The sequence below is a fragment of the Penicillium pulvis genome (genome assembly GCF_028828015.1).
Source record: "Penicillium pulvis strain IBT 33274 chromosome Unknown contig_23_segment0_segment0, whole genome shotgun sequence".
In the NCBI taxonomy this organism is placed as follows: Eukaryota; Fungi; Ascomycota; class Eurotiomycetes; order Eurotiales; family Aspergillaceae; genus Penicillium; species Penicillium pulvis.
The window spans coordinates 2,792,751-2,816,827 of NW_026643075.1; the positions used below are offsets into that span (position 1 = coordinate 2,792,751).

At 49.2% G+C, this 24,077-nt stretch overlaps 9 protein-coding genes across 9 annotated transcripts; 3 read left to right on the plus strand and 6 right to left on the minus strand.

The window, feature by feature from the left end:
* Nucleotides 1-38: 38 nt before the first annotated feature.
* N7503_005326 (uncharacterized protein) lies at nt 39-1,297 on the plus strand (the record flags this gene model as incomplete). Its single annotated transcript, XM_057064873.1, has 2 exons — nt 39-211; nt 298-1,297. 2 exons carry the CDS (start codon nt 39-41, stop codon nt 1,295-1,297), a joined length of 1,173 nt encoding a protein of 390 aa, XP_056922616.1.
* Nucleotides 1,298-1,441: 144 nt separating this feature from the next.
* On the minus strand, nt 1,442-3,594 carry N7503_005327 (putative CorA family metal ion transporter; the record flags this gene model as incomplete). The annotated part of the gene is made up of 5 exons (XM_057064874.1): nt 1,442-1,535; nt 1,591-1,644; nt 1,702-1,754; nt 1,810-1,883; nt 1,932-3,594. The coding sequence occupies 5 exons, from the start codon at nt 3,592-3,594 to the stop codon at nt 1,442-1,444; spliced, it is 1,938 nt and encodes a 645-aa protein (XP_056922617.1).
* Nucleotides 3,595-5,506: 1,912 nt separating this feature from the next.
* N7503_005328 (uncharacterized protein) lies at nt 5,507-6,479 on the minus strand (the record flags this gene model as incomplete). Its single annotated transcript, XM_057064875.1, has 3 exons — nt 5,507-5,637; nt 5,707-6,252; nt 6,320-6,479. The coding sequence occupies 3 exons, from the start codon at nt 6,477-6,479 to the stop codon at nt 5,507-5,509; spliced, it is 837 nt and encodes a 278-aa protein (XP_056922618.1).
* A 112-nt stretch (nt 6,480-6,591) lies between these two features.
* On the minus strand, nt 6,592-9,169 carry N7503_005329 (putative GTP binding protein (GTPBP1)). The gene is made up of 3 exons (XM_057064876.1): nt 8,841-9,169; nt 7,264-8,782; nt 6,592-7,213 (listed from the first exon to the last, which is right to left on the minus strand). Exons 1-3 carry the CDS (start codon nt 8,889-8,891, stop codon nt 6,903-6,905), a joined length of 1,881 nt encoding a protein of 626 aa, XP_056922619.1. The 5' UTR covers nt 8,892-9,169; the 3' UTR covers nt 6,592-6,902.
* Nucleotides 9,170-9,501: 332 nt separating this feature from the next.
* Nucleotides 9,502-9,964, minus strand: N7503_005330 (U4/U6-U5 snRNP complex subunit LSM3; the record flags this gene model as incomplete). Its single annotated transcript, XM_057064877.1, has 4 exons — nt 9,502-9,536; nt 9,593-9,629; nt 9,690-9,782; nt 9,842-9,964. The coding sequence occupies 4 exons, from the start codon at nt 9,962-9,964 to the stop codon at nt 9,502-9,504; spliced, it is 288 nt and encodes a 95-aa protein (XP_056922620.1).
* A 950-nt stretch (nt 9,965-10,914) lies between these two features.
* On the plus strand, nt 10,915-12,792 carry N7503_005331 (uncharacterized protein; the record flags this gene model as incomplete). The annotated part of the gene is made up of 1 exon (XM_057064878.1): nt 10,915-12,792. The coding sequence occupies one exon, from the start codon at nt 10,915-10,917 to the stop codon at nt 12,790-12,792; it is 1,878 nt and encodes a 625-aa protein (XP_056922621.1).
* Nucleotides 12,793-13,100: 308 nt separating this feature from the next.
* On the minus strand, nt 13,101-14,241 carry N7503_005332 (PIG-L family deacetylase). Its single transcript, XM_057064879.1, has 2 exons — nt 13,913-14,241; nt 13,101-13,789 (listed from the first exon to the last, which is right to left on the minus strand). The coding sequence occupies exons 1-2, from the start codon at nt 14,148-14,150 to the stop codon at nt 13,122-13,124; spliced, it is 906 nt and encodes a 301-aa protein (XP_056922622.1). The 5' UTR covers nt 14,151-14,241; the 3' UTR covers nt 13,101-13,121.
* A 4,682-nt stretch (nt 14,242-18,923) lies between these two features.
* N7503_005333 (alpha-arrestin) lies at nt 18,924-20,537 on the plus strand (the record flags this gene model as incomplete). Its single annotated transcript, XM_057064880.1, has 1 exon — nt 18,924-20,537. One exon carries the CDS (start codon nt 18,924-18,926, stop codon nt 20,535-20,537), a length of 1,614 nt encoding a protein of 537 aa, XP_056922623.1.
* A 1,296-nt stretch (nt 20,538-21,833) lies between these two features.
* Nucleotides 21,834-23,215, minus strand: N7503_005334 (FAD-dependent oxidoreductase; the record flags this gene model as incomplete). Its single annotated transcript, XM_057064881.1, has 2 exons — nt 21,834-23,105; nt 23,198-23,215. 2 exons carry the CDS (start codon nt 23,213-23,215, stop codon nt 21,834-21,836), a joined length of 1,290 nt encoding a protein of 429 aa, XP_056922624.1.
* Between the last annotated feature and the right edge of the window lie 862 nt (nt 23,216-24,077).

The window sequence follows — 24,077 nt, forward strand, 5'->3', positions numbered from 1 at the left end:
CTCCAACTTGCATCTTTAATTGCCTCCGACACCCAACAATGTCTCTCTTCAAAGAGGCAGCTCGACCATGCCGAGCCAGCAGTGCTCGCCTGCTCTATTCAAAGCCATTACGGCAACAAAAAAGATGCTTCAGCCGCACCCACGCAGTCCGGTCTCCTCTAACCGCTGAGGAAATTCAAGGCGCCCATAAATATTGCGTCGCTCTACTCTCGTACGCATCACAACCCTGACCAAGCTCTACCGATGCTCGGTCAATCTCTTTTAGACTCCAGCTACTCACCCCATTCTTCAAACCAGAAAATATGACCGACCATCCTACACCTTGAGTAGCTTCATACCCCCTCACGCCCGCTCCTTCTACCTCGCCCTTCGCGCATTGAACGTCTCTCTCTCTTTAATCCCCGAAACAACTTCTTCGCCCACAATAGGTCTCATGCGCCTGCAATTCTGGCGTGATTCCGTCGCCAAAATCCTCGCTGGCAACCCACCCAAAGAACCCGTCGCAATCCTCCTCTCCTCCGCCATCTCCGAACTCCATCAGCGCACAGAGGGCCAGGCTCGGATAAGCAAGGGCTGGCTTACACGGTTGATTAATGCTCGTGAGCAGACACTCACGAATGATCCTTACACCAATATCGCGGCGCTAGAGTCCTACGCCGAGAGTACCTACTCCACTCTTATGTACCTCACTCTTCAGGCTCTGCCAATGACATCTGTGACTGCAGACCATGTCGCGTCCCACATTGGAAAGGCTGTGGGTATTGCGGCGGTCTTGCGCGGTCTTCCTTTGGTTGCGTTTCCAGCACCACAGCCTCAGTCCCCGACTGGTGGCGGTTCGGCTAGCCTGGGACTGAGTGGCGGGGCGAGGCAGGGAGCGGTGATGTTGCCGCTGGATATCATGGCGAAGGCTGGTGTGAAGGAAGAGGAGGTTTTGAGGCGGGGTGCTGAAGCTGAGGGGCTGCGCGATGCGGTCTTTGAAGTTGCGACCCGCGCGAGCGATCACTTGATTACTGTGGAGCAGATGTTGAGCAACTTGCGTGAGGGCAAGGATGTTGGACATGATTTCGAGCATGAGGGTGAAGAAGGGCATGAATATGATACGCCGAGCCACTCTCGTGACTCCCCTCTTGATGAGGTGAACAGGGCGTTTGGCGTTTTCATGCCAGCTATCGGCACTCGCCTCTGGCTGGATCGGTTGCAGGAGCATGACTTCGATGTTTTCCGTCCTGAGTTGCTCCGCTCTGATTGGAGACTTCCTTGGAAGGCTTACTGGGCTTTTCGACAAAAGACTATTTGATGAGAACACGTGAGGCTGTGTATAATATAACTGTACTCTATGGATATGATATACAAAACTGAAAGTCTGTCGATAGGACAAATGTACAACACCGCGGAGACTCCACTCCCAATATTAATAGACCGCCGTGATATCACAATAAAATTACATCTCCTTTCGCCCTTGTCGCTGTTTCCTGGAGCTAGTAATAAGACGCTTCTGAGCGAGCATGACAGCTGTACGCTGAATCTTGTCACGCCTGGATTGATGTCAGTGGGTAATTTCTCTTGGACGATGAAGATATCACAACTCACATCAATAAGCAAGTTGTCACAAACACGAAAGGAATAGCAATTTTCCAGAAATAACTGCATCTAGAGTTAGCATCTTATCCATAAAGCTGATTGGTTTAATGAGGGACACACGAGTCGCTGTTGTTAATGCCAGCAAAGTCAGTGAAATTCATTCCAAAATAGCCCTACACTCATCATTAGAATGCAAAAAAACACGAGAAATATGCTAGTAAGACATACCGTCAAGAACGTCATGGGGAGATACAGACAAGTGACGATTGTGAGCTGCTTCATACTTTCGTTTTGGTAGGCACCTTCCAACATATTAGTCTCATCCTACCAGACTAGGATGTTAGACTCACCGATAGTGTTGAAAATGAGATCAATCATGTTATCTGCCGCACGTCGCATTTGATCATATCCTTCCACGATAGTAATACAGTGATCCAAAACATCACCCAGGTAGGTATGACACATGTGACTTATCGTCACAGTCGAACCGCTGGCGCTCTTCAAATTTGGCGTCGCAATTTCGATTCGTGGATCATCGTCTTGATCATAGTATGGATCGTCAGTCGCAGTACTTTGGCTCTTAGGGCTACTGCGGACGACTCCGAGTCCAGGTGTACCAATGGGTTGGGATCGATGATCTCGAAGCGCATTAATCACGGCGACAATGGGCTGCATAGAATTACGCAGTACCGAGATTTCAGACGTCAGGATGTATAAGCTCTTGGATTGATCGATATCCGGATCAGTCAAGACTTCAAGTTCGAGGTCGCCAATGGCATCTTGGTAGGCCATGGTTACTGGAAGAGCAAGATCGATAATAGCATCAAGGATGGCTTGCATGAGCATGCTTGCATCGCAGGATTGTCGCAGAATCGTCTCGGGGGAACTTAAGCGCCGAACAATAGGAGCTTCTATATCATCGGCACTACTTTCAAAGAAGGACGTCACAGAGTTGTCAGCGTTCAAAAAGATTGAAACTTGCTCCAGTGTGACACATAGGTTTTTGGCGGCCAACACAGCATGACGTTCCATGAACTCAATTCGGCCTTCATTTGGACCCCCACGATATCGCTGTAGAGTTCTGGCAGTACGTCCTTTAGTCGAAGACAAATCTCCAAAGTGGGACGTATGCTTTGATGACTGCCTGCGTGGACCAGGGCGAACACTAGCTCCGACGTGAATTTTGCCTTCGCGCTCTTCATGCGGCGCTCGCTTGAACCGGAAGAGGTCCTTGAGAGCGTCCAGAATGAGGTTTCGCTTGGTAGGCCGTTTGATAGACACCGAACTTTTGTCACTTGCCACAGACCCAGACCTTTCCTTAAATTTGCCATCCGAGGCGTCGTCGTCATCCGAGTCATTTTTGTCGTCTTGCAGCTTGACCAATTTTTGCAATGCCAGCACAACAAAAACATGGTCAGAGTACCAATCGGCTTTCGTTCGGTTCGTTGTGTGAACCACGTCTTCGATCGCAAGCCGATGCAGCTTCTTATGGTTTCCAAGGATTTTGATCACATCCCAGCTTAGACCGTTCACATTGATCCATCGGCACTGCACCCATGGCTCCTGCTCACGCGCCAGAAACTGTTCCAGCGATCCGTTGTCCAGCTCATACTGCCGCATTTCATTCTGCGAAAAATCCACCACTGTAATTTCACACTCCCGGTGTAGGTCGCTGGGCACGTTCGATGCCCATTCTGCGCTCGAGGCGGGAAGGGATTTGGTTGGATCAATACCAGGTTCGGTTCCGGGCTGCCAAGTCGAGTCCTGGGTAAAGCCTTCAGGATGGTAGGAGCGCGCCGTGTTCGAGCGTCGCATGCGACGTTTGGCTGTGTCGGTGGAGTTGACCCGTGCGGCAGTGGTGAACGCGTTCGCGTCTACGAATGACCCATCTCTTCTGTTTGGGGATCGTTCCGTGAGGGAGGTGGGCGAGTGACGTCCAGCTTCGAGGTCAAGGTTTGGAAGCGGTTCAAGCATATTGCCATGCTGCGCATAGTCGAGCGAGTGGACGCTCATCTTGGCGGCTGATCAAGTGGCCGCGCTGCGCGTTTCGAGGTGTTTGCGAGAAGGTTGTTTCATTGACCTGAACGACCTTGACTTAATCAATATTTGGTTAGGTAAGTATGTGACAAGAGAGCCCAGAAGAGAAAGGGATGCTCCTGAGACACGATATCGAGGTGCTCGTCACTGGCATGCAGGTCGACAGGGGTTGTCTAAGGTTATCGCTATCTGCGGGGAAATGACGTTAACTGATTTCAGTGGAGCAAGTCCATTAAGCCAATGCCGGTCTCCAACACTGTCATGAAACAGCAATCATGATGCTGGCTATGCAGCAGATCGAATTGGTACGCAAGGGGGAAACAAGAATTAGCCAAAAAATACGGCGCTCAGGCGCATCATACACCTTGGAACCATCCCGTCTTCCCCAACTCAACCAACATTTTCAAGGTTATAATCAGCCACACATAGATCCAGTATCTGCGGCATATTTGTGTTGCTTGGAATTACGAATACTTTAAAATATGGGTAATCATCTTTATTGTCACAATAGATGAATCATCCTCCCGGGTTGAGGTAGCTGGTGTTCTAGCTTCAAATATTCTCATAATGAAACTACTTAAATATTGCACAGCAAGCTAAGAGAACAAATCAGAGGTACCGTTCCCAAATTAAGATTAAGGCCCAGAACAGATAAGCAAAATCAAACCTAATGCCCAGTTGAAGGTGAGTGAGTGAGCACTCTGGAAGCGACCAAAATACAAGGAGATACTCGGCGTGACAGGATTGCCACAACAATAGCTATCTCGACCATCGACTAGGCTTCACAAAAAAAGCATTCGTCATTCTCAAAAGATGACTTGGATTGTTATGCCGAAGCCTTTGCTCAAGCTCCTCCCTGGCCTTCTTCCTGGTCTCTTCCAATGACAATTTGCATCCTCGGTGGGTAGAACAACACTCGCACTCCACCGTACAGTGTCCAACTCTTGTGGTGTTCTCAAGGGCTAAATGGCGTTGAGCACAGCATCCGCAGCCTCTACTACAACATCCACCACGACTTATGCAGTCCTGTGTCAATTCGGCTCGTAGATACCACCTAGGATCCAGCCTCAGGGCATCGTAGTTCTTCTTTAACGGATGCTCGGGTATCATTGACTCTGCAATGTACAGCTGGTGCTTCCGGGTGGCATATTCGATCTGCATTTTCTTCAATTTGGTATTGTCTTCGTCGAGGGTCTTTTCGTGCCCGCAGTCAATTTCGATGCCCGCTACCTTTTCTGAATGCTTGATCGCACTCTGTAAGGCCTCTATCTTTTGGGAAGTTGATCGAAGACTGTGTTCTGCAAGAATCACATCGATAAATATATCGCGATCGTACTTGAGCTTTCTCCCATATTGAAGACGCCTATCACTGAATCTCACACCCGAAATATATTCTATGCAATACTCTTCCACCGCTTCGAATCTCCGGGGCTTAAAGAAGCCACAGCCAGAGCTTGGGTACATTTTAACAGACGCCATATTCGAATGAACGTTGAGTTGGTATTCGTTGAAATGAACTTCGAAGGTTGATTCGAAGAAGTTTCAAAGGGTTATAAGGATTATATGACGGGTGAATGATTATTTGAAGTTTCCAGATCCAGGCGCGGTAGCTACCTACTAGACCCAATGAAGGTTTTACCTTCGACGTCTCCATCTGTTACGGGCGTCGGCCGCTACAACCTAGGACACATACACAATGAAAAATTATAGACTCGGCTACTTCAACCTTATCACAAGTAAAATAACAACGCATTCATTCGATTGGGTAGTAGTACAAGTATGTAAACCGAGAAAAGAAGATATCAATAGAATCCAGCCATCTCCAACACAAACCAAATTCATGGGATACGGCCTAACCAATCTATCTCCCAGAAGTAAAGTTCGCCATTTATTCCTTGTTGTTCCCGTGGCGTGGGTGAGCAACCTTATTCAAGGTTTCCTTCACCTTCGCCATGGCACCGTGCTTTTTATCTCCGCTTCCGTTAGAAGCTTTGTCGCTGCTCTTTGAAGATGGGTCACCTATAGTTATCAGTCACGTTAGCCATACTACCAGTAGATAGATACTAGAGAGGAATAATCAAAACTCACTGTCCCCGCTAGATCTAGATTCAGCTGGCTTCTTTTGCTTGTTCTTCTCCTCTTTCTCGAACTGCTCTGCAGCCTTAGGCGCCGGTCCCTGTGGGCCTTTCAGCGCTTCCTCGCTGACGTCCTTATTGTGTGGTGGAGCAGGGAGTTCATCGTTGTTTTCGGCCACGTTGCTCTCAGCGTTATCTACCTTATCCTCAGCCATGTTGCCCGCATCAGTCTTGTTTTCAGTAATGTTCTTCTCAGCAAGTTTGCTTTCCGCAATTTTGCTTTCAACAGTTTTGCTTTCAGCAGTGTCTTGATCTTTGTTTCCTAGCTCTTGGGTCTTGGGAACTGCACTCTCATTTGTACTGCGCTGCTCTGTGGCTTGGGTTTCAGCGAGCTTAGGGATAGACGAGTCACTGAGGCCAGATCCAGATGCACCAGGGACAGAGACAGCGCCGAAGGTGGTATCTCCCACAGAAGGGTCAGCCTTCATCAAAGGTATGCCGCCGATTTCTGGTTCTTGTGGAACAGTGTTGATATCAGATTTGGGGGCATCGGGTTGTTCTACATTAGGTATCTGTCAGTCCCACTTCGTGCCATAGTTGGGCTATAGCCAATTTGTACGACTTACCGTCACGGTTTCCAGCATCATAGGGGTCACTGGCCATTCCTTTGCCTTGCACACCTGAAATGGGCTCATCGCCATGTGCAACATTTTCATTCTTAGACTCCGCGTTCTCGCCCCACAATGCAGTGGAGGCAGCGGAGACATATTGGTTGATGGTATCCATTGTTGGGGAAGTATAGGAAGTAGGGTTGGAATGGAAAGATAATTTGACGGGCGGGGGGTGGTTTATAAGGATGAATCAGATATCAATGGGTAGGGAAGGTTTTGTGGAAAGCGTAAGTTGAAATTGATTAAAAGGTACGCATGTGGCAGAGCGTCTTGGGCTATATCTACAGCAGGTGTAATCTACTACGTCAGTGGAGCCCAGGATGGACAATATGGACACGATAGTGGCCCAAGTATAATTGGACCAAGCTGCAGCTAAAATGGATCTGAATGGATACAGCGATCGACAGATGTCATCATCTGACGTCACATCACGTGGGGCTAATAAAGAATGTAACAATAGAACAAAGCCACCGCCAGAAGAATAGGAAATAAACAATTAATAGATGAAACATTGGGGACACAGCTCCGTGCACCGTATTTATGTTTTTTTCGCAGGTTTTGAGGTGTCTGCGTCACCTTTTGTTGTGGCACTCAGCGGCTGGCTGGGGTCATAGCCAATGCTCTTGACGATGCCCAGCCCTTTCGTTTTACCTTCTCGGAAGAGTACACGATCGCCGGGGGCCAGAAACTCGGGTCGCTGGATGAACCGAAAGGCAACAAGCGCACGATCGCCCGTTCGAATGAAAGGGCGGTCAATGTCAATGACCGAACATGTCTGGCTGACCGCTCCGACGTGTAACATGGCTTGATACTTGGGTTTAATGGTGGTTGCGTGGGACAAGATCAGCACTAAAACCATGTCAGTAGATATTCGCAAGATTCCCGATTTGGCTTCATACCTTCGGCGACGAACTCCCGGTAAACCTTAGGCGGTTGGTCCATCTTCTTCAAGACGACCATACCTTTACGCACTTCCTTGCGGCGGACACGCTTTAGCGCGAAAGATCCTGACTGGCCGGCGAAGCAAGCATTTACTGGTATCCTTTTGCGTTCAATGGTCTTAATAGCAGTTGTTGTGAACTGGCCTAGGGAGTCGGGCCCCACCACGACGGAGTCGCCAGCGTGAATCACACCAGACTTGACGACACCGGAGACCACAGTGCCCACATGGGGGACGGAGAAGGTGTCGTTGATCAAAAATTCAAAGGGACCATCCTGGTCATAGTGACCCCGGTGGGGGAGAATGTTGAGGAAAGTTCGGACCAGGTCCAGGTTTTCACCAGTCACATTGGAGACTTGGAAAATAGGGCAAATCCGCTGACTGACGAACTGACCCGCGGTATTGATAGTCTCCTCCATGTCCTTGACGAATATGGGGATTTTGCGCGCACCAGGTGATTTGAGAATCTTCGACAGCTGAGACAGAGTCTCTTGGAGGATCTGGGGCGGGCAAATGTCAATCTTAGTGATAATGACCATGACAGGCACATTGAGTGCGAGGGCAATGCCCAGGTGTTCACGACTCATTCCAATCAGGCCATTATTCGCGGCGACCATCAGCAAACAGTAGTTGGGGCTGCTGCTCAGCATACCAAAAACGGTAGTTCGCAGGTACCGCTCGTGGCCCGCAAGGTCAGAGAAGGAGATCACCTTGGCGGACTTTTTCCCTATTTCTTCCCAGGACAGTTTTCGACCCTGCGAATTGGCAACAATCTCGCCGTGACTATCAAACCCCATGATTTCCAACCCGACAGAGCTAGTGCGCCCGCTCTCAATTTCATGCTTGTGGCGGAAGAGATTGAGTCGTGCACGACCACGACCATCATCAAGACTGCCCTTGACTAGCACACCAAGCATGGTACTTTTGCCTGCATCGACATTGCCCACCACAGCCATTCGAATTTCCGCCATATCTTCTATGTTGACCGCATGTTGACGGATCAGCACCTTACCCCATACATCCTTGGGTCGATCTTCCTTCTTCGGGCATTCCTGAGGACCCCCAACATTGTAGGTAAGAAGTATTCGGCAGTGGGCAGGGATAGTTTCGGCAGCTTCGCGCAGCCTCTGTAGAGCGGTCTCCCACTGAGGAAGGTCGAAGCCCATTGAATCACCACCGTCTTCGAGACCAAGGTCGAAAATAGTCTCACCGAGGCCTTCGTCGGTGCGCGCTTGCAATATTCCAGCTAGCAGCTGCAGACTATTTTCGGTATCCTCTCCCGTCCCCACGAGAAGCTCCTTCAACTTTACGGTGCGGGGGGTGTCGGAAAGGCAGAGTTGATCCAAAATGTCTAGTTCGGCATGGTCTTCCAGGCTTGGCGCCACGCTTCCTGTCTCATAGCCACTATCACTGGGTACAGCGACAGCTGAACGGTGCGATTGCTGCTTCTCGGCATACTCGGCGAACTCGCTGAGGGCCTAAGATACATGGACAAATGAATTAGGGCAATCGCAGAACAAAACCGGAGTTACATACGATTTCGCCTCGTTTCCGCTCTTCGGGATTTGTTTTTGGGTGTACTGGCATGTTTCGGTGGAAAGGCTCCTAACGGAGGGACCTCTAGGGTAGTGACGTTGCGGTCGGGGATAGATATCGAAGTGGGACCGGTTGGCCTTTGCTCTGGCGCGATTCAGACTTGTATTCGAGGGATCATTGCTTGACTGTCCTTAGTACAGTAAGAACAGTAAATGAGATTTAAATTGTGAATGTAAGGTGTAGAAGGTTGTGAAGGGGAAAGAAGGCGCATGGGGCGATCGGGGGCACCTTTATCGATAACCTTAGCTGTCCGGAATCGAGTCACCCGCTTTGAGTCATCACTTCACTCCCGCCATCATCTGCCCAGAGTAGTGACCACACACACTCCTATGCTTCGAGCTAGAAACCAAAAGAATCTTATTGTGACTAACAGTGGAGCTCCGTAAGTAGTGGGGGTTACAGCCTTGCGGCTATGCTACGGGTTACGGTAGATCAGGAACCTTGGAAGTCTTGTTAAAAGGGTCATAAACCAACTTTCATGGGGTCTCGTATCTATGCAGCCCGTGGATGGTATCTTAGTATCTCATTTTCCAATCGGCCTAGGTGTCATTTAGGTCCTCCTCTCGCCAGACGCCGGTTCCTCTATCGATTCGTGGGCCGATCAGGCCTGGGGGGAGATCAAAACGACGGAATCACCTATAGCAGAATTAGGAAACCGATTCGGGTGACAAATAACAGCGGGATCGACTCACCTCGCACAAAGAGCATCTCTTCTTGCTTCTTGATTGTCTAGTCAGAATAGCCCTAGTCAGCGTTTTGGTCTCATCAATATGGACACACAATCCCTACCCGTGTGGTCTCCTCTTCGTTCTCGTCCTCCTCTACCACGTAGATTGTTTCCTCCACATCGCCGAGAACCAGGTTGCAATGGCTATCGTATGCCTAGCAAGTCATCATAATCAGCTGAGGGGTCGTCTGAGTGCGGGTGCGGGTGGGCTCACGTGGAGGCGGCCCTTGAGTTCACGGTCACCGCGCAACTTCACGAAGACAATTTCGTCCAGAGACAAACGGACAAGATCCAAGGGCTCTGAGACAGAGGCACCTGCATCCTCGTTATCGGCCATGGTAGAATTGGAAGTTGGGTGAATTTCCTTGTCTTCAACTCGATCGCGGGCGGAAACAGAATCGGAGAGCTTTGTCCGCTGCCTAATCGGGCTTAGCCGATGACTGGTGCCAATGCTGAGTCATTCAGGTTTACCCCGGACTTTTTGTTTGAAGTGTTTGTGTGATTTTCTGGAGAAAAAATGGGGAAAAGAATGGAGTTTAACTGTTTAGGTTACCCGTCACTCCACTTTATCCATCCAGGGTACTCTGATACAAGATAATAAGCCTAGAGCCTCGTAACCAGTCACTCTAGACCTTTACAGACCTTGACATGCGTCTAGGTCTGTTCATAGTAGTATGTGTGTTATTAGCATTACCCCGGTCACTTCTACAACTGCAGAGGTCTGAGCACCCCTCTGCAGTAATGAAACGTTGCAGAAGTACTGTGTACCGTGTACCCCCTCTTTGATCCGGGGTCGAAGCGCTTATTCCCAGCTCGTATTGTGTAGCTTTCTCCTCACATTTTCTTTGTCTTCTCTTCTCCCTTTTACATTGCACTTATGCTGCCTTCTGTTTGCCAGTGATGAGGAGGATTAGCTTTTCCAGAGAGAGATTCTCTTCTTACCGGCTTTGGTCCCCAACAACTACAGAGCCTGGCTTGTGCGATTTCACGCGTCCCCGTTCCCTATTTTCCACCGGGCGCACGAGACCACTCTCCTCCGTGACTCCTCGCTCTTCAACATGGAATAGTCCTCGATTAAGGCAAAAACGAGATGGTATCCGCTGTACTTCAATCCAGGATTTCAACACCAGCAGCCAACAACTATATTCCCCGGTCTATGAAGAGGTGGAACAAGTACAAGAAGAACCGATCGCAACCCCTCTTCCAACATGGAATTCTCCCAAGGAAGAGGCAGAATACGCGGAGAGGTTCTATCGCGTCATTGAGAACGGACAACCCAACCAAATAATGGCGAGTTTGACTGACCCACGGTCGGCGGGGCTGGTTGGGTCATTACCCCAGATCGCGTTTATTGAGTCGCTCCACCGGCTGTCACCCGCTCATTTTGTGGAGCCCTTCCGAGACCTCCACCACCCCCTGCATGCCTGGTCCTCCTTGCTGAACGGCGTCAAACGCGCCGAAGAGGTCTTTGATGAAATGGTCCAAAATCTATTCAGGATAACGCGAAATCGGACTTCTCAGGGTCTTGCGCTGGAATTGGCGGAATATACCCATCTCTTGGACTGTGCAAGAGCGATGGGAAATGGCCCACTTGCGGATGATCTATGGGATTCAATGAGACGAGACAGAGTTATTCCAGATGGGATTTGTTACAACCATTACATGGAGGCAAAGGTGTGGGACCACTGCTATACAGGTGAGGAGGCTTATCATTTGCGAGTCTTGCCCAAACCATACAAAAAGCGACGGATGGCGGAACCCAACAAAGGCTGGCGGGGTTACGGCACAGCCAAGAACAGTGTTCGAAGGCCTGTGCTACAACTTTTTCGAGAGATGATGGATTATGGACACATAGCTGATGAGCGCACCTATATCAACGTGATGCTTGCATCGGCTCGGACGGGCCACGGTCCTGGTTTCCGACACGTTTTACAAACTGTGTGGAACATTGACATCGATGCTATCAAGGAGACAGAAGATCCGTCCCAGTTACCACCTCCCACACCCTATGAACCGTGGTCCGCACTATATCCGACTAAGAACCTTCTTTTCGCGGTCGCCCATGCCTTGGGCACAAACAACGATATCACTGGTGCAATCCAGACAATCCAGTTCATCTCTTCTTCATACAACATTCCCATCCCCACAAAGGCATGGCATGAGCTATTCGAACGGGCGTATGTTCTCTGCAGAGTTCGGGCCCCTGAAAACAGATACGAAGATGACAATACTGTTGGTAAAGTGTCGGCGGACCTAGTGCGATCAATATTCAAGACCATGACCTCTGAGCCCTACAATATCACGCCAACCTTGCAAATGTGGCGGTTCATGATCAACATCAGTATTGATCGCGGTAGCTTGGAGGAATGCAAGTCGTATTTGCAGAGCGCATATGAACTTCTGTCTCAAACGAGACATAGGCAGCAGGAGAAACGCACAATCATCATGAGGCTTCTAAAGCCAGTGTTGGAAAAAGCAAATCGGCAGATCAAGAGAAAAGAGATTACTTCGCCTGATGATTCAATATTTCAGGACCCTCTGCTCTCTGACGCGATCAATTCATATAATATCACCCGACTGGAAGTCTACCAACAAGCATACATCCTACAACGAATTCTATATGTCACAGTTCGAGTCCCCAATTGGCAGGACACAACCGACCAGGATTGGTTCTTACGGGAACGGCCCAAGATGATCGAAGAGTGGCGCGATTTTCTCCCCAGTCGAATGCGAATATTCTACGACACAGAATGCGGCACGGTCGACTTCCTGGGTCCTACGGGCTTCAAAGACCGAGACTGGCATGGGAAACAGCCTCTTGCCCCTGCTAGACGAGACGCAAGTAATAAGAAACTGTTCTTCTGTCCGGAGCACCGATTCTGGAGCGAGGCTGCAAAATGGCAGGATATGTTGCTGCGGTATCCGTGGCTGGATAAAAGCATGGCACCATTGAACACGTTATTCAAGTTTCAAACGCCTCCATCTAAGAAACTTGAGGAAACTCTTGCAAATCTTCGTGGATCATGGGTCGACTATCCAGAAGATCATTCGTTATCCAACGCAAACAATCCCAATGGTGGGTTTTATGGCCGCCTTGCTGCATTGGACATGTTAAAGCCCAACAAGCGAGGAGTGTATCTGCTGGACGAGTCATCTTGGGTTTAGAGATTTATTTACAGGCTCAAGGTTGTTACTTGAGGAGTTGAAGTTTTGTGCTGGCGCTACAACCATTTGTTCTAGATACCCATCAAGTCTTTAGGCTCGAGCATCTTTTCGCAGCATGTTTTCAGCATCACGCAAGCGTACAATAATATCAAACATCGAATGGTTTTCATTATATCCAACGAATGATAGCATTTGTACAGGAGCCCTCAGGCCTGAAAGTATCAGATGATACTGAGGATGCAGTCATAAGACAATATTCACCTAAGAATTCAATATAGATAAATCTTGTCCAACTGCATGAGCGTACGAGTCGCAGCAAGAAGATCCAGCTAGATTTTCTCTTTCTTCAAATCATTAACGGTCATATACCGCCCAATCGTGATCCATCCCCACCGAAACCAAACCATTTGACTCTGATGACACTTCACCATAGCCGCCTGGGCAGTCAACCACTCCGCAACGGAACTAACAAAAAGCAACCTTGCTGGACCGGATCCATCCTTCTTCACTCGACTCAATCTCGCCACGACATTGGAAAAGGCACCGTGGAGCATGGAAATGGGCGCATCGAGCACACCGGCGTACTTTCTAAACATCGAAAGGCTCGTCAAAGTATACAGCTCAACAGGAGACGCAAATCCAGGCTTCTCTTTCATGAGCAAGCGCATGAAGTGCACAGCTCCATGGTACAACGAGCGATGGTTTATATGGTTGCTAATACCGTGCTGGTCGAAGGTAACGAGTACATCGATGGTGGCAGTGGGAGCTTTCTTGGGGTCTGCCTTTTTGCTGCCGTTGAGGGTGGCAGCGAGATCGGGTGAGAAGGCCGAAGCGAGGAGGGAAGAGACTTGATCTGCAGGCCAGTCCGCGGTCATGCTATCCGGGAAGCGGGTGGGGTCATCGATGATGAAGACGTCGGATTCGTCGCGAAGGCCGAGCTGGAGGGCGCTTTTTTGAAGCTCCTTTTTGCGGGTTTCGCCGAGACCGTCGGCGTCGCCTGTTTGTTGAAGGAGACTGATTAGCTTCTGATCCATCTACTCATGCGAAGCACATTTCTGACGAGACATTGGCCTAAAGGACCTGTGTCCCTATTTTCGGTGCGGAGTAGATGATGACGTACCGGTGCTGAGACAGAGAATCTTCAGATGATTACCCAGCTCTGGCTTGGTGAGCGCCAGAACCGTCGGCGCAAAGAACATTGCTTCATCATCAGGGTGTGCGATCAACAGACAGATCCGCTTGTTGTGGAGCCGTGGGAAGTTGCGCGTGAAGGGCGAAGACGACGTGGCCGAGAAGGTCCAGAAGAGGAAGACTGCGCCAATAGCTACCACCACCGAAACCCAATTGAGCGACGCCATGATGGTAGGACGAGAGGAATGGGGACTTGTTCGGGGTATTGATTGGACTGTTGAAGCCGTGGTATGTCAATTCTTCGCCTGGCTCTAGCTCGGATTTGACGCTTTATTTCAGCGCCCTGGGCCTAGGCGGTGTTTGTTGTTCTTGCTTTGTCCACTGAGAGGTCAAAAGTGATGCACGGCGGGATGCGGTAAGGTCGGTTCGTAGAAAAGTGGATCACAGGCTGCAGGAGCTCAAGACATGGCACAGTGGAGAACGGCAGTAGACATCCCACCTGGTGTTTGGAAAGTCGGAAGCGTCCGGGATTAGCCGTCAACAGTATAATTGAGTTAGTAGTTGGTAAGACCCATAGTAGAGTAAGTGATCACATTGAAAGAACACGGTGGCATGAAGCTGTCCCGAAAAGGGGGAAGCTCAAAAACATGATGCTGCGGGTCGATCCCCCAGAATGGATCACGTGGCAGGGTTCATATCTTGTCCTTTGCAAGGGTTTTTTCCCTAAAGTAAATAAATATCAATTTAATTTCCGTTTGTCGGAATGTTTTCTCATCAAAATTGGGAAAGAAGTTGCCAATTTTCCAGTGAACTGATTATGGCATTGAATGGTATGTACATATGTACATGCCTAGGTATATGTAAACATCGAAGATATATACGTAGTGACCATGGGAAGATGTTACTGATTTAAACTATACACACTAGAAAACCTGAGGGCTCATCTACATGGCTAGAGCCTGCGCCAAGGACTTCCATAATTCAAACTCAATACCAATGGATTAGCTTTCAACGTAGAAATGCTTGTAAAAAAGACCCTGTCTCGCAGTGGATCCAGACTAACAAGATGCGCTCTTCGGATGCCATCTGAACGATGACCTGCACCCGTGGACCAGAAATCCCATGGTTGGCATCAATACCGACGAGTAATGGCTAGAGCGACCAAGGAAGAAGCCTTCGAATACTAGCGTAGAACCAAAAGTTCCTCAGCCTGAGTGACTTCTGGTACATACAAATGGTAACCGGTCGTAGAGGGACAGGGGTCATTGGCAGCCACGGTTGATCCAGAAAAAGCGCTTGGTTCAAATGAACGCATTGAGTGTCATTGACTCATAAGGCCTTGATCTATTTATCGGAAGGCGGTGTCACATAGCCTCCAATTGGGGATTGCTTAGCATTGGATCCCTGGTAGATAAGGAACGCGCCTAGTCTTGGTGCCCAGATAACATGGCAGGGCCAAGGCCAATGCATTTCCCCAGGTCTCCTTTTTCCACTAGTATTTTAAACGACTATCAATACATGACGTAGAAAACACTTGCGAAAGTACAACATTTCACGTCGTGAGGAGTTCAATGCAACGAGAGTGACTTTGTCCGTAACCTTCTGGGCGTCTTCTTTGCATCACTATAAGTCCTGCGGCTCCTGTATACAAGTCACTGTTGGCTGACTCCCATTTGGAATTTAATTTATCAAAATTCAAACGTTGCAAAAGACACTACCAATTTCAAACAGTCTTGATGCTCATACGATCGGTACTTTATTTTTTTAGTGGTCTTGTTGCCGAAAAACCGGAGTTGACTCATATATGACACCCTAACCGTATAAGGCTGACCACCAAGGTCTCCGCGGCGATCATCAAATCTTGGAATGATGTGATCGGACATATATTACCCCTTAAATTCCCAATGCGATATAAAAATATTGAAAAAATAATATAAGACATATCCACCGGTACACCGATACTTGCACTCGGGCCGGTCAACGACTCAGAATCACAGAACAAGAAGTTTTCCGTCCGTCATCGGCGCTCTCCGAAACGAAACGGAGTGGCCCCATGTGGATTATGGATTCTGGAAATCAGACGGACGTCCGTACGGGACCATTGTAATAAACCAATCCACCATCTCCTGAAACGGACTCTAGAACCAAGGAAGACAAGTCTTGGTAGGGCAGTCACCGCCAGTAGGTTAAGCATCACGTTGCCCCGGGCCGAGTATAAAGTTCGAAGTGTGGATATTTCCCGGGAAAGCAGAAAATTTCTGCGCAACTCCCGCTTCTTGGTAGTGGGGCGGCGGGAGTTTTCCGTGGCATCTAGAAAATTTCGATTGACTAGACTAGACAAACCAATTCTAGAGACCCATGGAAAAATGATGCCATTTGCTTTACGTATAGGGGTAAAAGAGAGGATTGCTTAGACAACGTAAGCGAAATGACGGTGGCTTGTACCTACGTAGTAGGTACATGCAGCTTATATACTAGCACCGATCGAATAAGCAAAACTCAAACAGGAAAAGCAATTGAGAACCTTGGAAGTAACTACATGTGTAAAGTATAGCTTGTGGGAAAGTAATTAGCCAACAAGGCTGTGTCAACATAAAGCCACGGAGGGGTTCTCCGAGATCGACCCGAATCAGGAAGCTCAACGGAGGGCGTATCCACGGCATGCCATGTCGCGCGTTTTCCATTGGCGACTTGCTTAACTCGATTTGCTATACTTAATTGGCCCATCCTAAAACAATTGAAACTATTCAATTCCATATGATGAGGTAAAACATCCGATGTCGTGCAACCCACTCCGGTCACCTTAAACCGGCTACTCTACGCGGTACCCGCATAGCAAAGCGCCTAACGGGAACTGGGTCTCTCATGTTGGTCTGGAGCCATGGATCGACATGGTTGAAGGGGGGATGCCGCCAAGAAGGGGCCACGCGGGCGAGCGCGACCCCAATTACCTTGTTAGATCATAATATGTACTTTGTGTGTAGTATTCGGGTCTAAGACGGTGTCATGGCGTGATCAGATCCTCACCGCATGGTAGACGTGCTCCGCGGAGAGAGTGAGTCAAGGACGCTCGAGCCTTAAAATCGAGTTTATTCACGACTACGTAGGACTTGCATGGTGATGGCTCAGGTGCAGCTGCAGGTGATATGAACCTGATACATCCGTGCGCTCTGCTTAAGAAGGTACCTGAGGTGTGCTGGTTCTGTAGGGTGTCAGGGATCTTGGGGAGCAAACTGTTAGGTAATTAGTGCCGGCAGGAGGATTCTTGATTCGCTGAAGTCCCCTGATGGAGAGCACAGAGCATATTTTGACAGCTGGGCTAGACCTTCTCATGGAGATCATCTGTAAGCTCTTCCATATTTTCTACATCTACAGGTATTTCCTTTGCCATGTGTTCATGGAAGCGAAGAGTGCCCCGCAAAATCAGTAGTAGTTGCGGGGTATGGAATCGCAAATTTGCAGAATGGACTAATCCCAAAACGGTGGCAGAAGGGAGAAACGAAGCCGGCGAAGAAAAAAAAAAAGAGAAAAAGAAAAAAGAAAATTTGAAGTTCAGTGGATCAGGGTCTTGCACGCGTTTGTCTGCCTCAATGCGGAAAAGCGGGAGCATCGTGATCTGCTTCTGATCTGTATGGTACGGTATTGCAGCCCGTTCCGTTCTGTCAGCCGTCAAGTGTTGTCGATGTGCCATGGCGCCACGTGATGGTACCAGCTGACCTGTTCTTTTGTATGGCGTAAAAATGTATTATTAGTGTGTAGTCGTCAACGTGGATACTACGTATGCCCCTAGGTAGAATGGAAGGCGACCGAAACAGACGAGCTGGACTTGCCTCGGCGACTTGGAACGCCGAACCTAGCCTTTCAGTCGCTTAGTACGGAGTAAACTACTCTAGCCTAGCCCACCAGACATATATGCTCAGCTGATCGGTCAAAGTCTTTGCTTGATAATCATCCGGGGAAGTATGCGTGGCGCCTGTAGGAAAATCAAGGCCAAAGTTTGAAAGGGGCCGAGTTCTGAGGTGTACCCCGCCGAACACATGCGAGGATGGACCGACCACACTGCCCGAAAGGCTACGGAGTTGTTGGTACGGAGTACCTGTAGGACCTAAAACCTTAGGCCGGCTACTTAGCCGACCGTGAGTCATTTGCGCACGGCCATTCCATCCCAAAATGATGCTCCCTCCCCCTATGTGGGGAAATCGACAGGATATGGAAGACGATCCCGATCCATGCCCAGTCGAGATCATCTCGTTGGTTTATGGCCCCCGGCACCAGATCCGACAACCCGTGATGGTTGTCAATGGCGCATCCGGATGAATCAGAAATCAATGACGATGACGATGATTATTATTTTATTGTTGTAATTCTAGATAATTTACGTCAACTATTGTTCCAGACTCGACCTAATATTAGAATATTGGAGAAACAACAACAACCAGAAAGGGTGATTAAGGGAGGAAACCATGGTGGGGGGAAAAGCGGTAAAGAAAGTGAAAAGAATGAAAGAGGTGTGTAACAGGAGCGTATGTGTACGGTACGGATCCACAATGACGCTTTTTCTCACCCCACTTTTCTCACATCCTTTTTGCAATCTTTTTGCAATTTTTTCAATTTTTTGGGCAAAAATGATCCACAATTTTCAGTGGCCAGGCTTTGTCAGCCAATGAGAATCCACCGTGCCTGGCTCGCCGCATAGACGATGTAAGTGGGAACTAGAAAATTTCTTAGTTTCAATGCGCTTTTCCACGGATTCGGTGGTCTATTAGGCTCAAGCACATGATCTTTCAAATTCAGGTTCAAATAGACATGGGTTCCCACTGGTAACTTCTTTTTTTCCATTTACTTTGAATTGCTAGTTATGTTTTGGATTCACCTGTCGCAATTATATCAACACCGCACTGCTTCCTGATCTGCAACTGACAGCTATCCCACCCCCACCAAATATTTGACATTCCTCTCGACTCACTTTCAAATCCCTCATCATTCATACTTCTCCCAAAATGCCGGGCCGTCTGATCCCCAACTTTGTTCGGGGCTCTGGCTCTTTGCATTCGTCGGTTTCATCGACTCCCCTTCACTCCAACTCCTCTTCGACCACTTCCGTCAATGAGATTCACCATGGCCACGGCCACAAGAAGCCCGCAAACAGCACACCGGACCGTGCCCGCTCTCCGGAGCGTCGTTTGTCCTTCCACATGGATCACTTGATTCACCCCCACCGAGATCACAGCAAGGAAAAGCGCCGCAGTATGGGAAAGTCGGCGCGGTCCAAGGAGCGCCTCGGAAAGGAGGAGCTGGCCCCCCCATCGGCCAAGATGGAGGTTTTAGTGGAATCGCCCCCATTGGTCTGCTATGGAACTCCCGCTACTTCGACCGGTGCCTTGTTCTCAGGCCGCCTGCGCTTTGCCATCAGTGAAGTGATTGGCAATGTCACCCTGAGCCAATTCGACGCTCAGCTCATCTCCAAGACTACCACCAAGAAACCAGTTTCCAACCACTGCGCGAGCTGTGGCACACGAACTGAAGAGTTGAACAAGTGGAACTTCCTCACCGAGGATCTTCCCCTCCACGCCGGTACTCACGACTTCCCTTTCAGCTACCTGTTCCCAGGCAACGTGCCTGCTTCTTGCAATGGCTCTCTGGGCCAGATTGAATACTACCTGCTGGCCCACGCCAAGAGCACCACTGGCGAGGAATTCAACGTTAAGCTGCCTCTGAACGTTCGCCGCGCTCTGATCCCCGGCAATGACAAGTCATCTATCCGAATTTTCCCTCCTACCAACCTCACTGGCCGTATCGTGCTGCCCTCTGTGGTTCACCCCATCGGTCAATTCCCCGTCGAGATGACCTTGAGTGGTGTGGTGGACAAGGGCGAGGAGACCCAGACCCGCTGGCGTCTGCGCAAGATGATGTGGCGCATTGAGGAGCACCAGAAGATTGTGTCCACAGCCTGCCAGAAGCACACCCATAAGATTGGTGGCGAGGGCAAGGGTGTCCTCCACCAGGAGACCCGCATCATCGGCCACAATGAAGAGAAGAGCGGGTGGAAGACTGACTTTGACACCGCTGGCGGTGAAATTGGCATGCAGTTCGAAGCCAGCATCAACCCAACAACCAACCCGGTCTGCGACATGGAGGCTCCTGGTGGCCTGGAAGTCAAGCACAACCTCGTCATCGAGCTCATCGTGGCCGAGGAGTTCTGCCCCAACCGCAACACTCGTCTTATCACCCCGACTGGCGCCGCTCGTGTGCTCCGCATGCAGTTCAACCTCAACGTGACCGAGCGCAGTGGCTTGGGTATCAGCTGGGACGAGGAGATGCCTCCTGTCTACGAGGATGTTCCCGCCAGCCCACCTGGCTACTTCAAGCCCGACGATAACCGCAGTGTCATCGAAGACTATCACGGATCACCGCTCCCGCTGCCTGACTACGAGGACCTGGAGCGACTAGACTCGCTGCGCCTGGACAGTGACTCTACACACTCCTCCAACCAGTCTACTCGTGGCCATGTGCGGTTCACCTTGGACGACCTTGTCACCAACTCCCCAGGTCCCTCAACTCCTGCCTCTCGGGCTCCATCTATCGCCCCGTCGGTTGATTCCTCCCGCCAATAATCATCGTTCTCTCCGTCATGACGTTACGATCTCAACGATTCCCCACAAAAAAAAAAAAGATATTACCAGTCTAAGATTTTTCTCAACATTCTTCTATCACGATAATCACTTCCCGGAGGATAACGATTCGCAATCCAATACCCACATTTGATATTCAGCGGCGGTGATGAGCGTCAACGAAATCCAACGGTCTCTCGGAGGCCAAAAAAAGCACAATCGGATACAGAAAAGACAACTTGGCCCTTGATCGCATTTCCTTAACTGGACGGACGGGCTTCGTTCCAACATTGCATGATACCCAATACCTTTTACTTCTGTGAACAAATCTTCTTTACATTCTCCTGTTATCAATAATTCCCCATCTGTTTAGACTTGCTTTCTACACTTCGGCTGTGATCGATTCTCAACTCTTATGTCTTAATGCAATGACTTAAATGTCTACCAACAAATCTTTCTTCTCTTCGTCACTGTAAACACGTAAACATTTAAAGTCTAGACCTGCCCGTAACATTGCGTCATGCAACACTCATCAGTCCCACCACGATGCCCCACTCGCCGTTTCAAAGGAGTCCCGAATGCTTCCAGACCGTCCACACCGGCACCGGATGTCCGGATAGAACCAATAAATTGGTCTAGCCAACGCAGCCCTCTAAAGTCCCACCAGGGCAGCTCCACTAACTAATGCATTGTACTATTGGCAGGTGGCTACTGTGGCTGGGCCTACTGTACAGGGTGCTGCCGTATGCAAGGGGTGGCTTGGGTATTGACGCCTAGCTAGAAAAAGAAAGTGAGCCAATCGGATCGCTGGATCTTCCTCAGCCACATCGTTTATGCAGGCACGTACCTAGATCCCAAGGGTTTGTTCATGGATCGATATCATACCCGATAACCTGGTGCCTTCGCTGCAGCGGAAATGGGTAGTAGATTCCCGCTCGGCAAGGGAGTACACGTTTGCCACTACCTTAAATGAACAAATGTAAAATAATTGTTTCAATTTTCGAGACAGACAATATTGCATGACTCCTAGAAACTCCACTTTTAGTACTTTGTACCATTCTCAATAGATGTTCTTGTTCCACTTTCTATGTGTCGTCGATGGCGCCAGGATCAGGATCAGGGTGGATTTCCACACTACATCCCTTGATGTGATGAGCAGAGAGAATAGGGGGTTTTGGGGGGTTAAGGGAAGCCCAGTTGGAAAGATCATGTGCAAACGATTATTAATACTCAGACAGGGTACTCATCTATGAACTACGTCAGATATAAAAAAAAAATAAAGGGAGAAAAAGATCGCTATCACAGCTCCGCCTCATCAATGTCGTACACCAAATGCCCCTGCTTAATTCCCTTCTTGTCCAGACCAAAAGCCCAAGAGATATTCATCATCGTACTGAACTTCAGCTCCTTCAACCACAACCCTGTCGGTGTACTCTTCTTCCTCATCTCCGCATTATCCGCGGCCATCTGGAAGATCTCGTCCACCCTAGGTCGTCGGATTTGAGCATATTTCTCAAAGACCTCTTCGATAGATCTCTCGGGGTCCGCAAGTAGTCTCGAAAGCAAAAACACATCCTCCAACGCCATGGAGACACCCTGTCCAGCATGTGGCGACATGGCATGAGCAGCATCACCAACAAGCACAGACCGTCCTCTGGACCAGCGCCCACCGAGCGGCAGCCGATAAACAGGATAAAAGTTCACAGACGAAGTACCATGCACCAGCTCTCGAAGCGCATTGCTCCAGTCTCCTTGTGCATGTTCAAGTGTACTAAGAAGCTGCTCTTTGAACCCATCCACCTCCTCCTTCCCATGTACTTCCCAACCATCCCGACTATCCCCAGAATCAGGGAGCGGAACCCACTTGGAGAAGAACATAAACATTTCCTCTTTATTCGGCAAGCAGGGATTCACAGCCAACATCCCCTCCTCCGTAAGCGTGCCCTCAAGCCCATTGATTAGCTTTGTAGTCTCAGGCGACAAAGCAGAGCTGGGAACAAGGGCCCCAAGCCCCGAGAGACCAGAGTAAACGGGCTCATGCTCCGAATCAACGTAGGTGCGTCGGACAAACGAGTGAATTCCATCACATCCAAGCAGTATGTCGGCTTCGTCGACACTTCCATCTTCGAACGTAACCCTCACACCGGCTCTCGATCCCGAATCACCCGCCTCCTCGAAGTTCTCGGTCTTGACCAGTCTCTTTCCAAAGTGGATTGGGATTTTGGCTTTTTCCACTGCGTTTTTCAGTATCTCCACGATATCCATCCGTTTGATACGGAGGTACCCGAAGCCCGTTTTCTCACGTGCCCAGCCTACCATATCTGTGGAACCGACATCATGTCCCTGAAGCGAATGTAACGTTAGGCTTGTGCCGCTGTATCCGCGAGCTTCAAATTCATCGTAGACGCCCAGTCTGCTTAGAAGGCGTAAGCCGTTGGGCTGGATTCCAATAGCGCCACCGAGCGTTGTGGGTTGGGACCGCAGCTCGTAAAGTGTGCAGGTAATATTTGTTTGTTGTTGGAGGCGTAGGGCGGCTGCAAGGCCAGCAGGTCCAGCGCCTATTATGATTGCCTGTCATGTCGTTGATGTCATGTCAGCCTTTGTTTGGTTTGGTTTGCTTATTGGAGACGTTGGGCGGGGTTCAAGGATGAGAACGGACTTACCTTGCGAGTCTTCTCCATCACTTTCTTTTCAAAGTTTATTTTTCAGGTTCCTTGGAAGTCTGTATTTTGTATTGTGAAGTCTGATATGGAATCTTGGTTTATTTTTTTTGTGTGAGATGCTGAGGTTCATATACTTTATTGCGTTACGAGTGCTCCGCGGGGTCTAACCGGATTGGGTAGCTGCCACCGCGGGGCCGCGGACTCGGGATCCCGCTTTCTCGTGCCGCGCAGAGGTCTTCAGTGACGTTTTGCTTTTAGCTCATTGGGCTTGGTGGTTGAGGGCGGCAGGGTAATACGGAGTCATTAAGGCTGTGCAGCCTAGAGGAATTCTAGAAAAAGATATGTATATGTGTTTTGAGGCTTATGGTCAGCGTAATCTCAATGCTTAATCGGGCTCTGGAGTAAATTAAATATGCATGCAGAAAGCCAGGCTTCTGCAGTCGTGGACTATCCATGGAAGTACTTTGACATCTGGAGGCTAATGAAAAATTGGGTGGCCTGAACCCAGAACTATATAGTAGTATGCACAAGGATTAAATTTGCGCGATGTGCCCAGACATATAGAGGTGAGCTATCAATAGCCAATGAGGTAATTTTACTTTTGGGAATTGGGAACCATGGAATGCCCCTAAGCTTATTTTAATCACAAAGTACAAAGGTTGAACCCTTGGAACTACACATGAAAAGACAATGTCACAATCCTTTCCTCCCGTGGAAATACTCAACCAGCCCAACATTTCTGCAAAAATCCCGCAACTGAGGCAAATAATGGGTCTCTTGACAACGACGCTGCGCGTAGTGAAAGATCCACACTGATCATATCCAACCATAGCTTTAAGGCAAACATATGACAGCATACATATAATTGACCTTGGAAGTA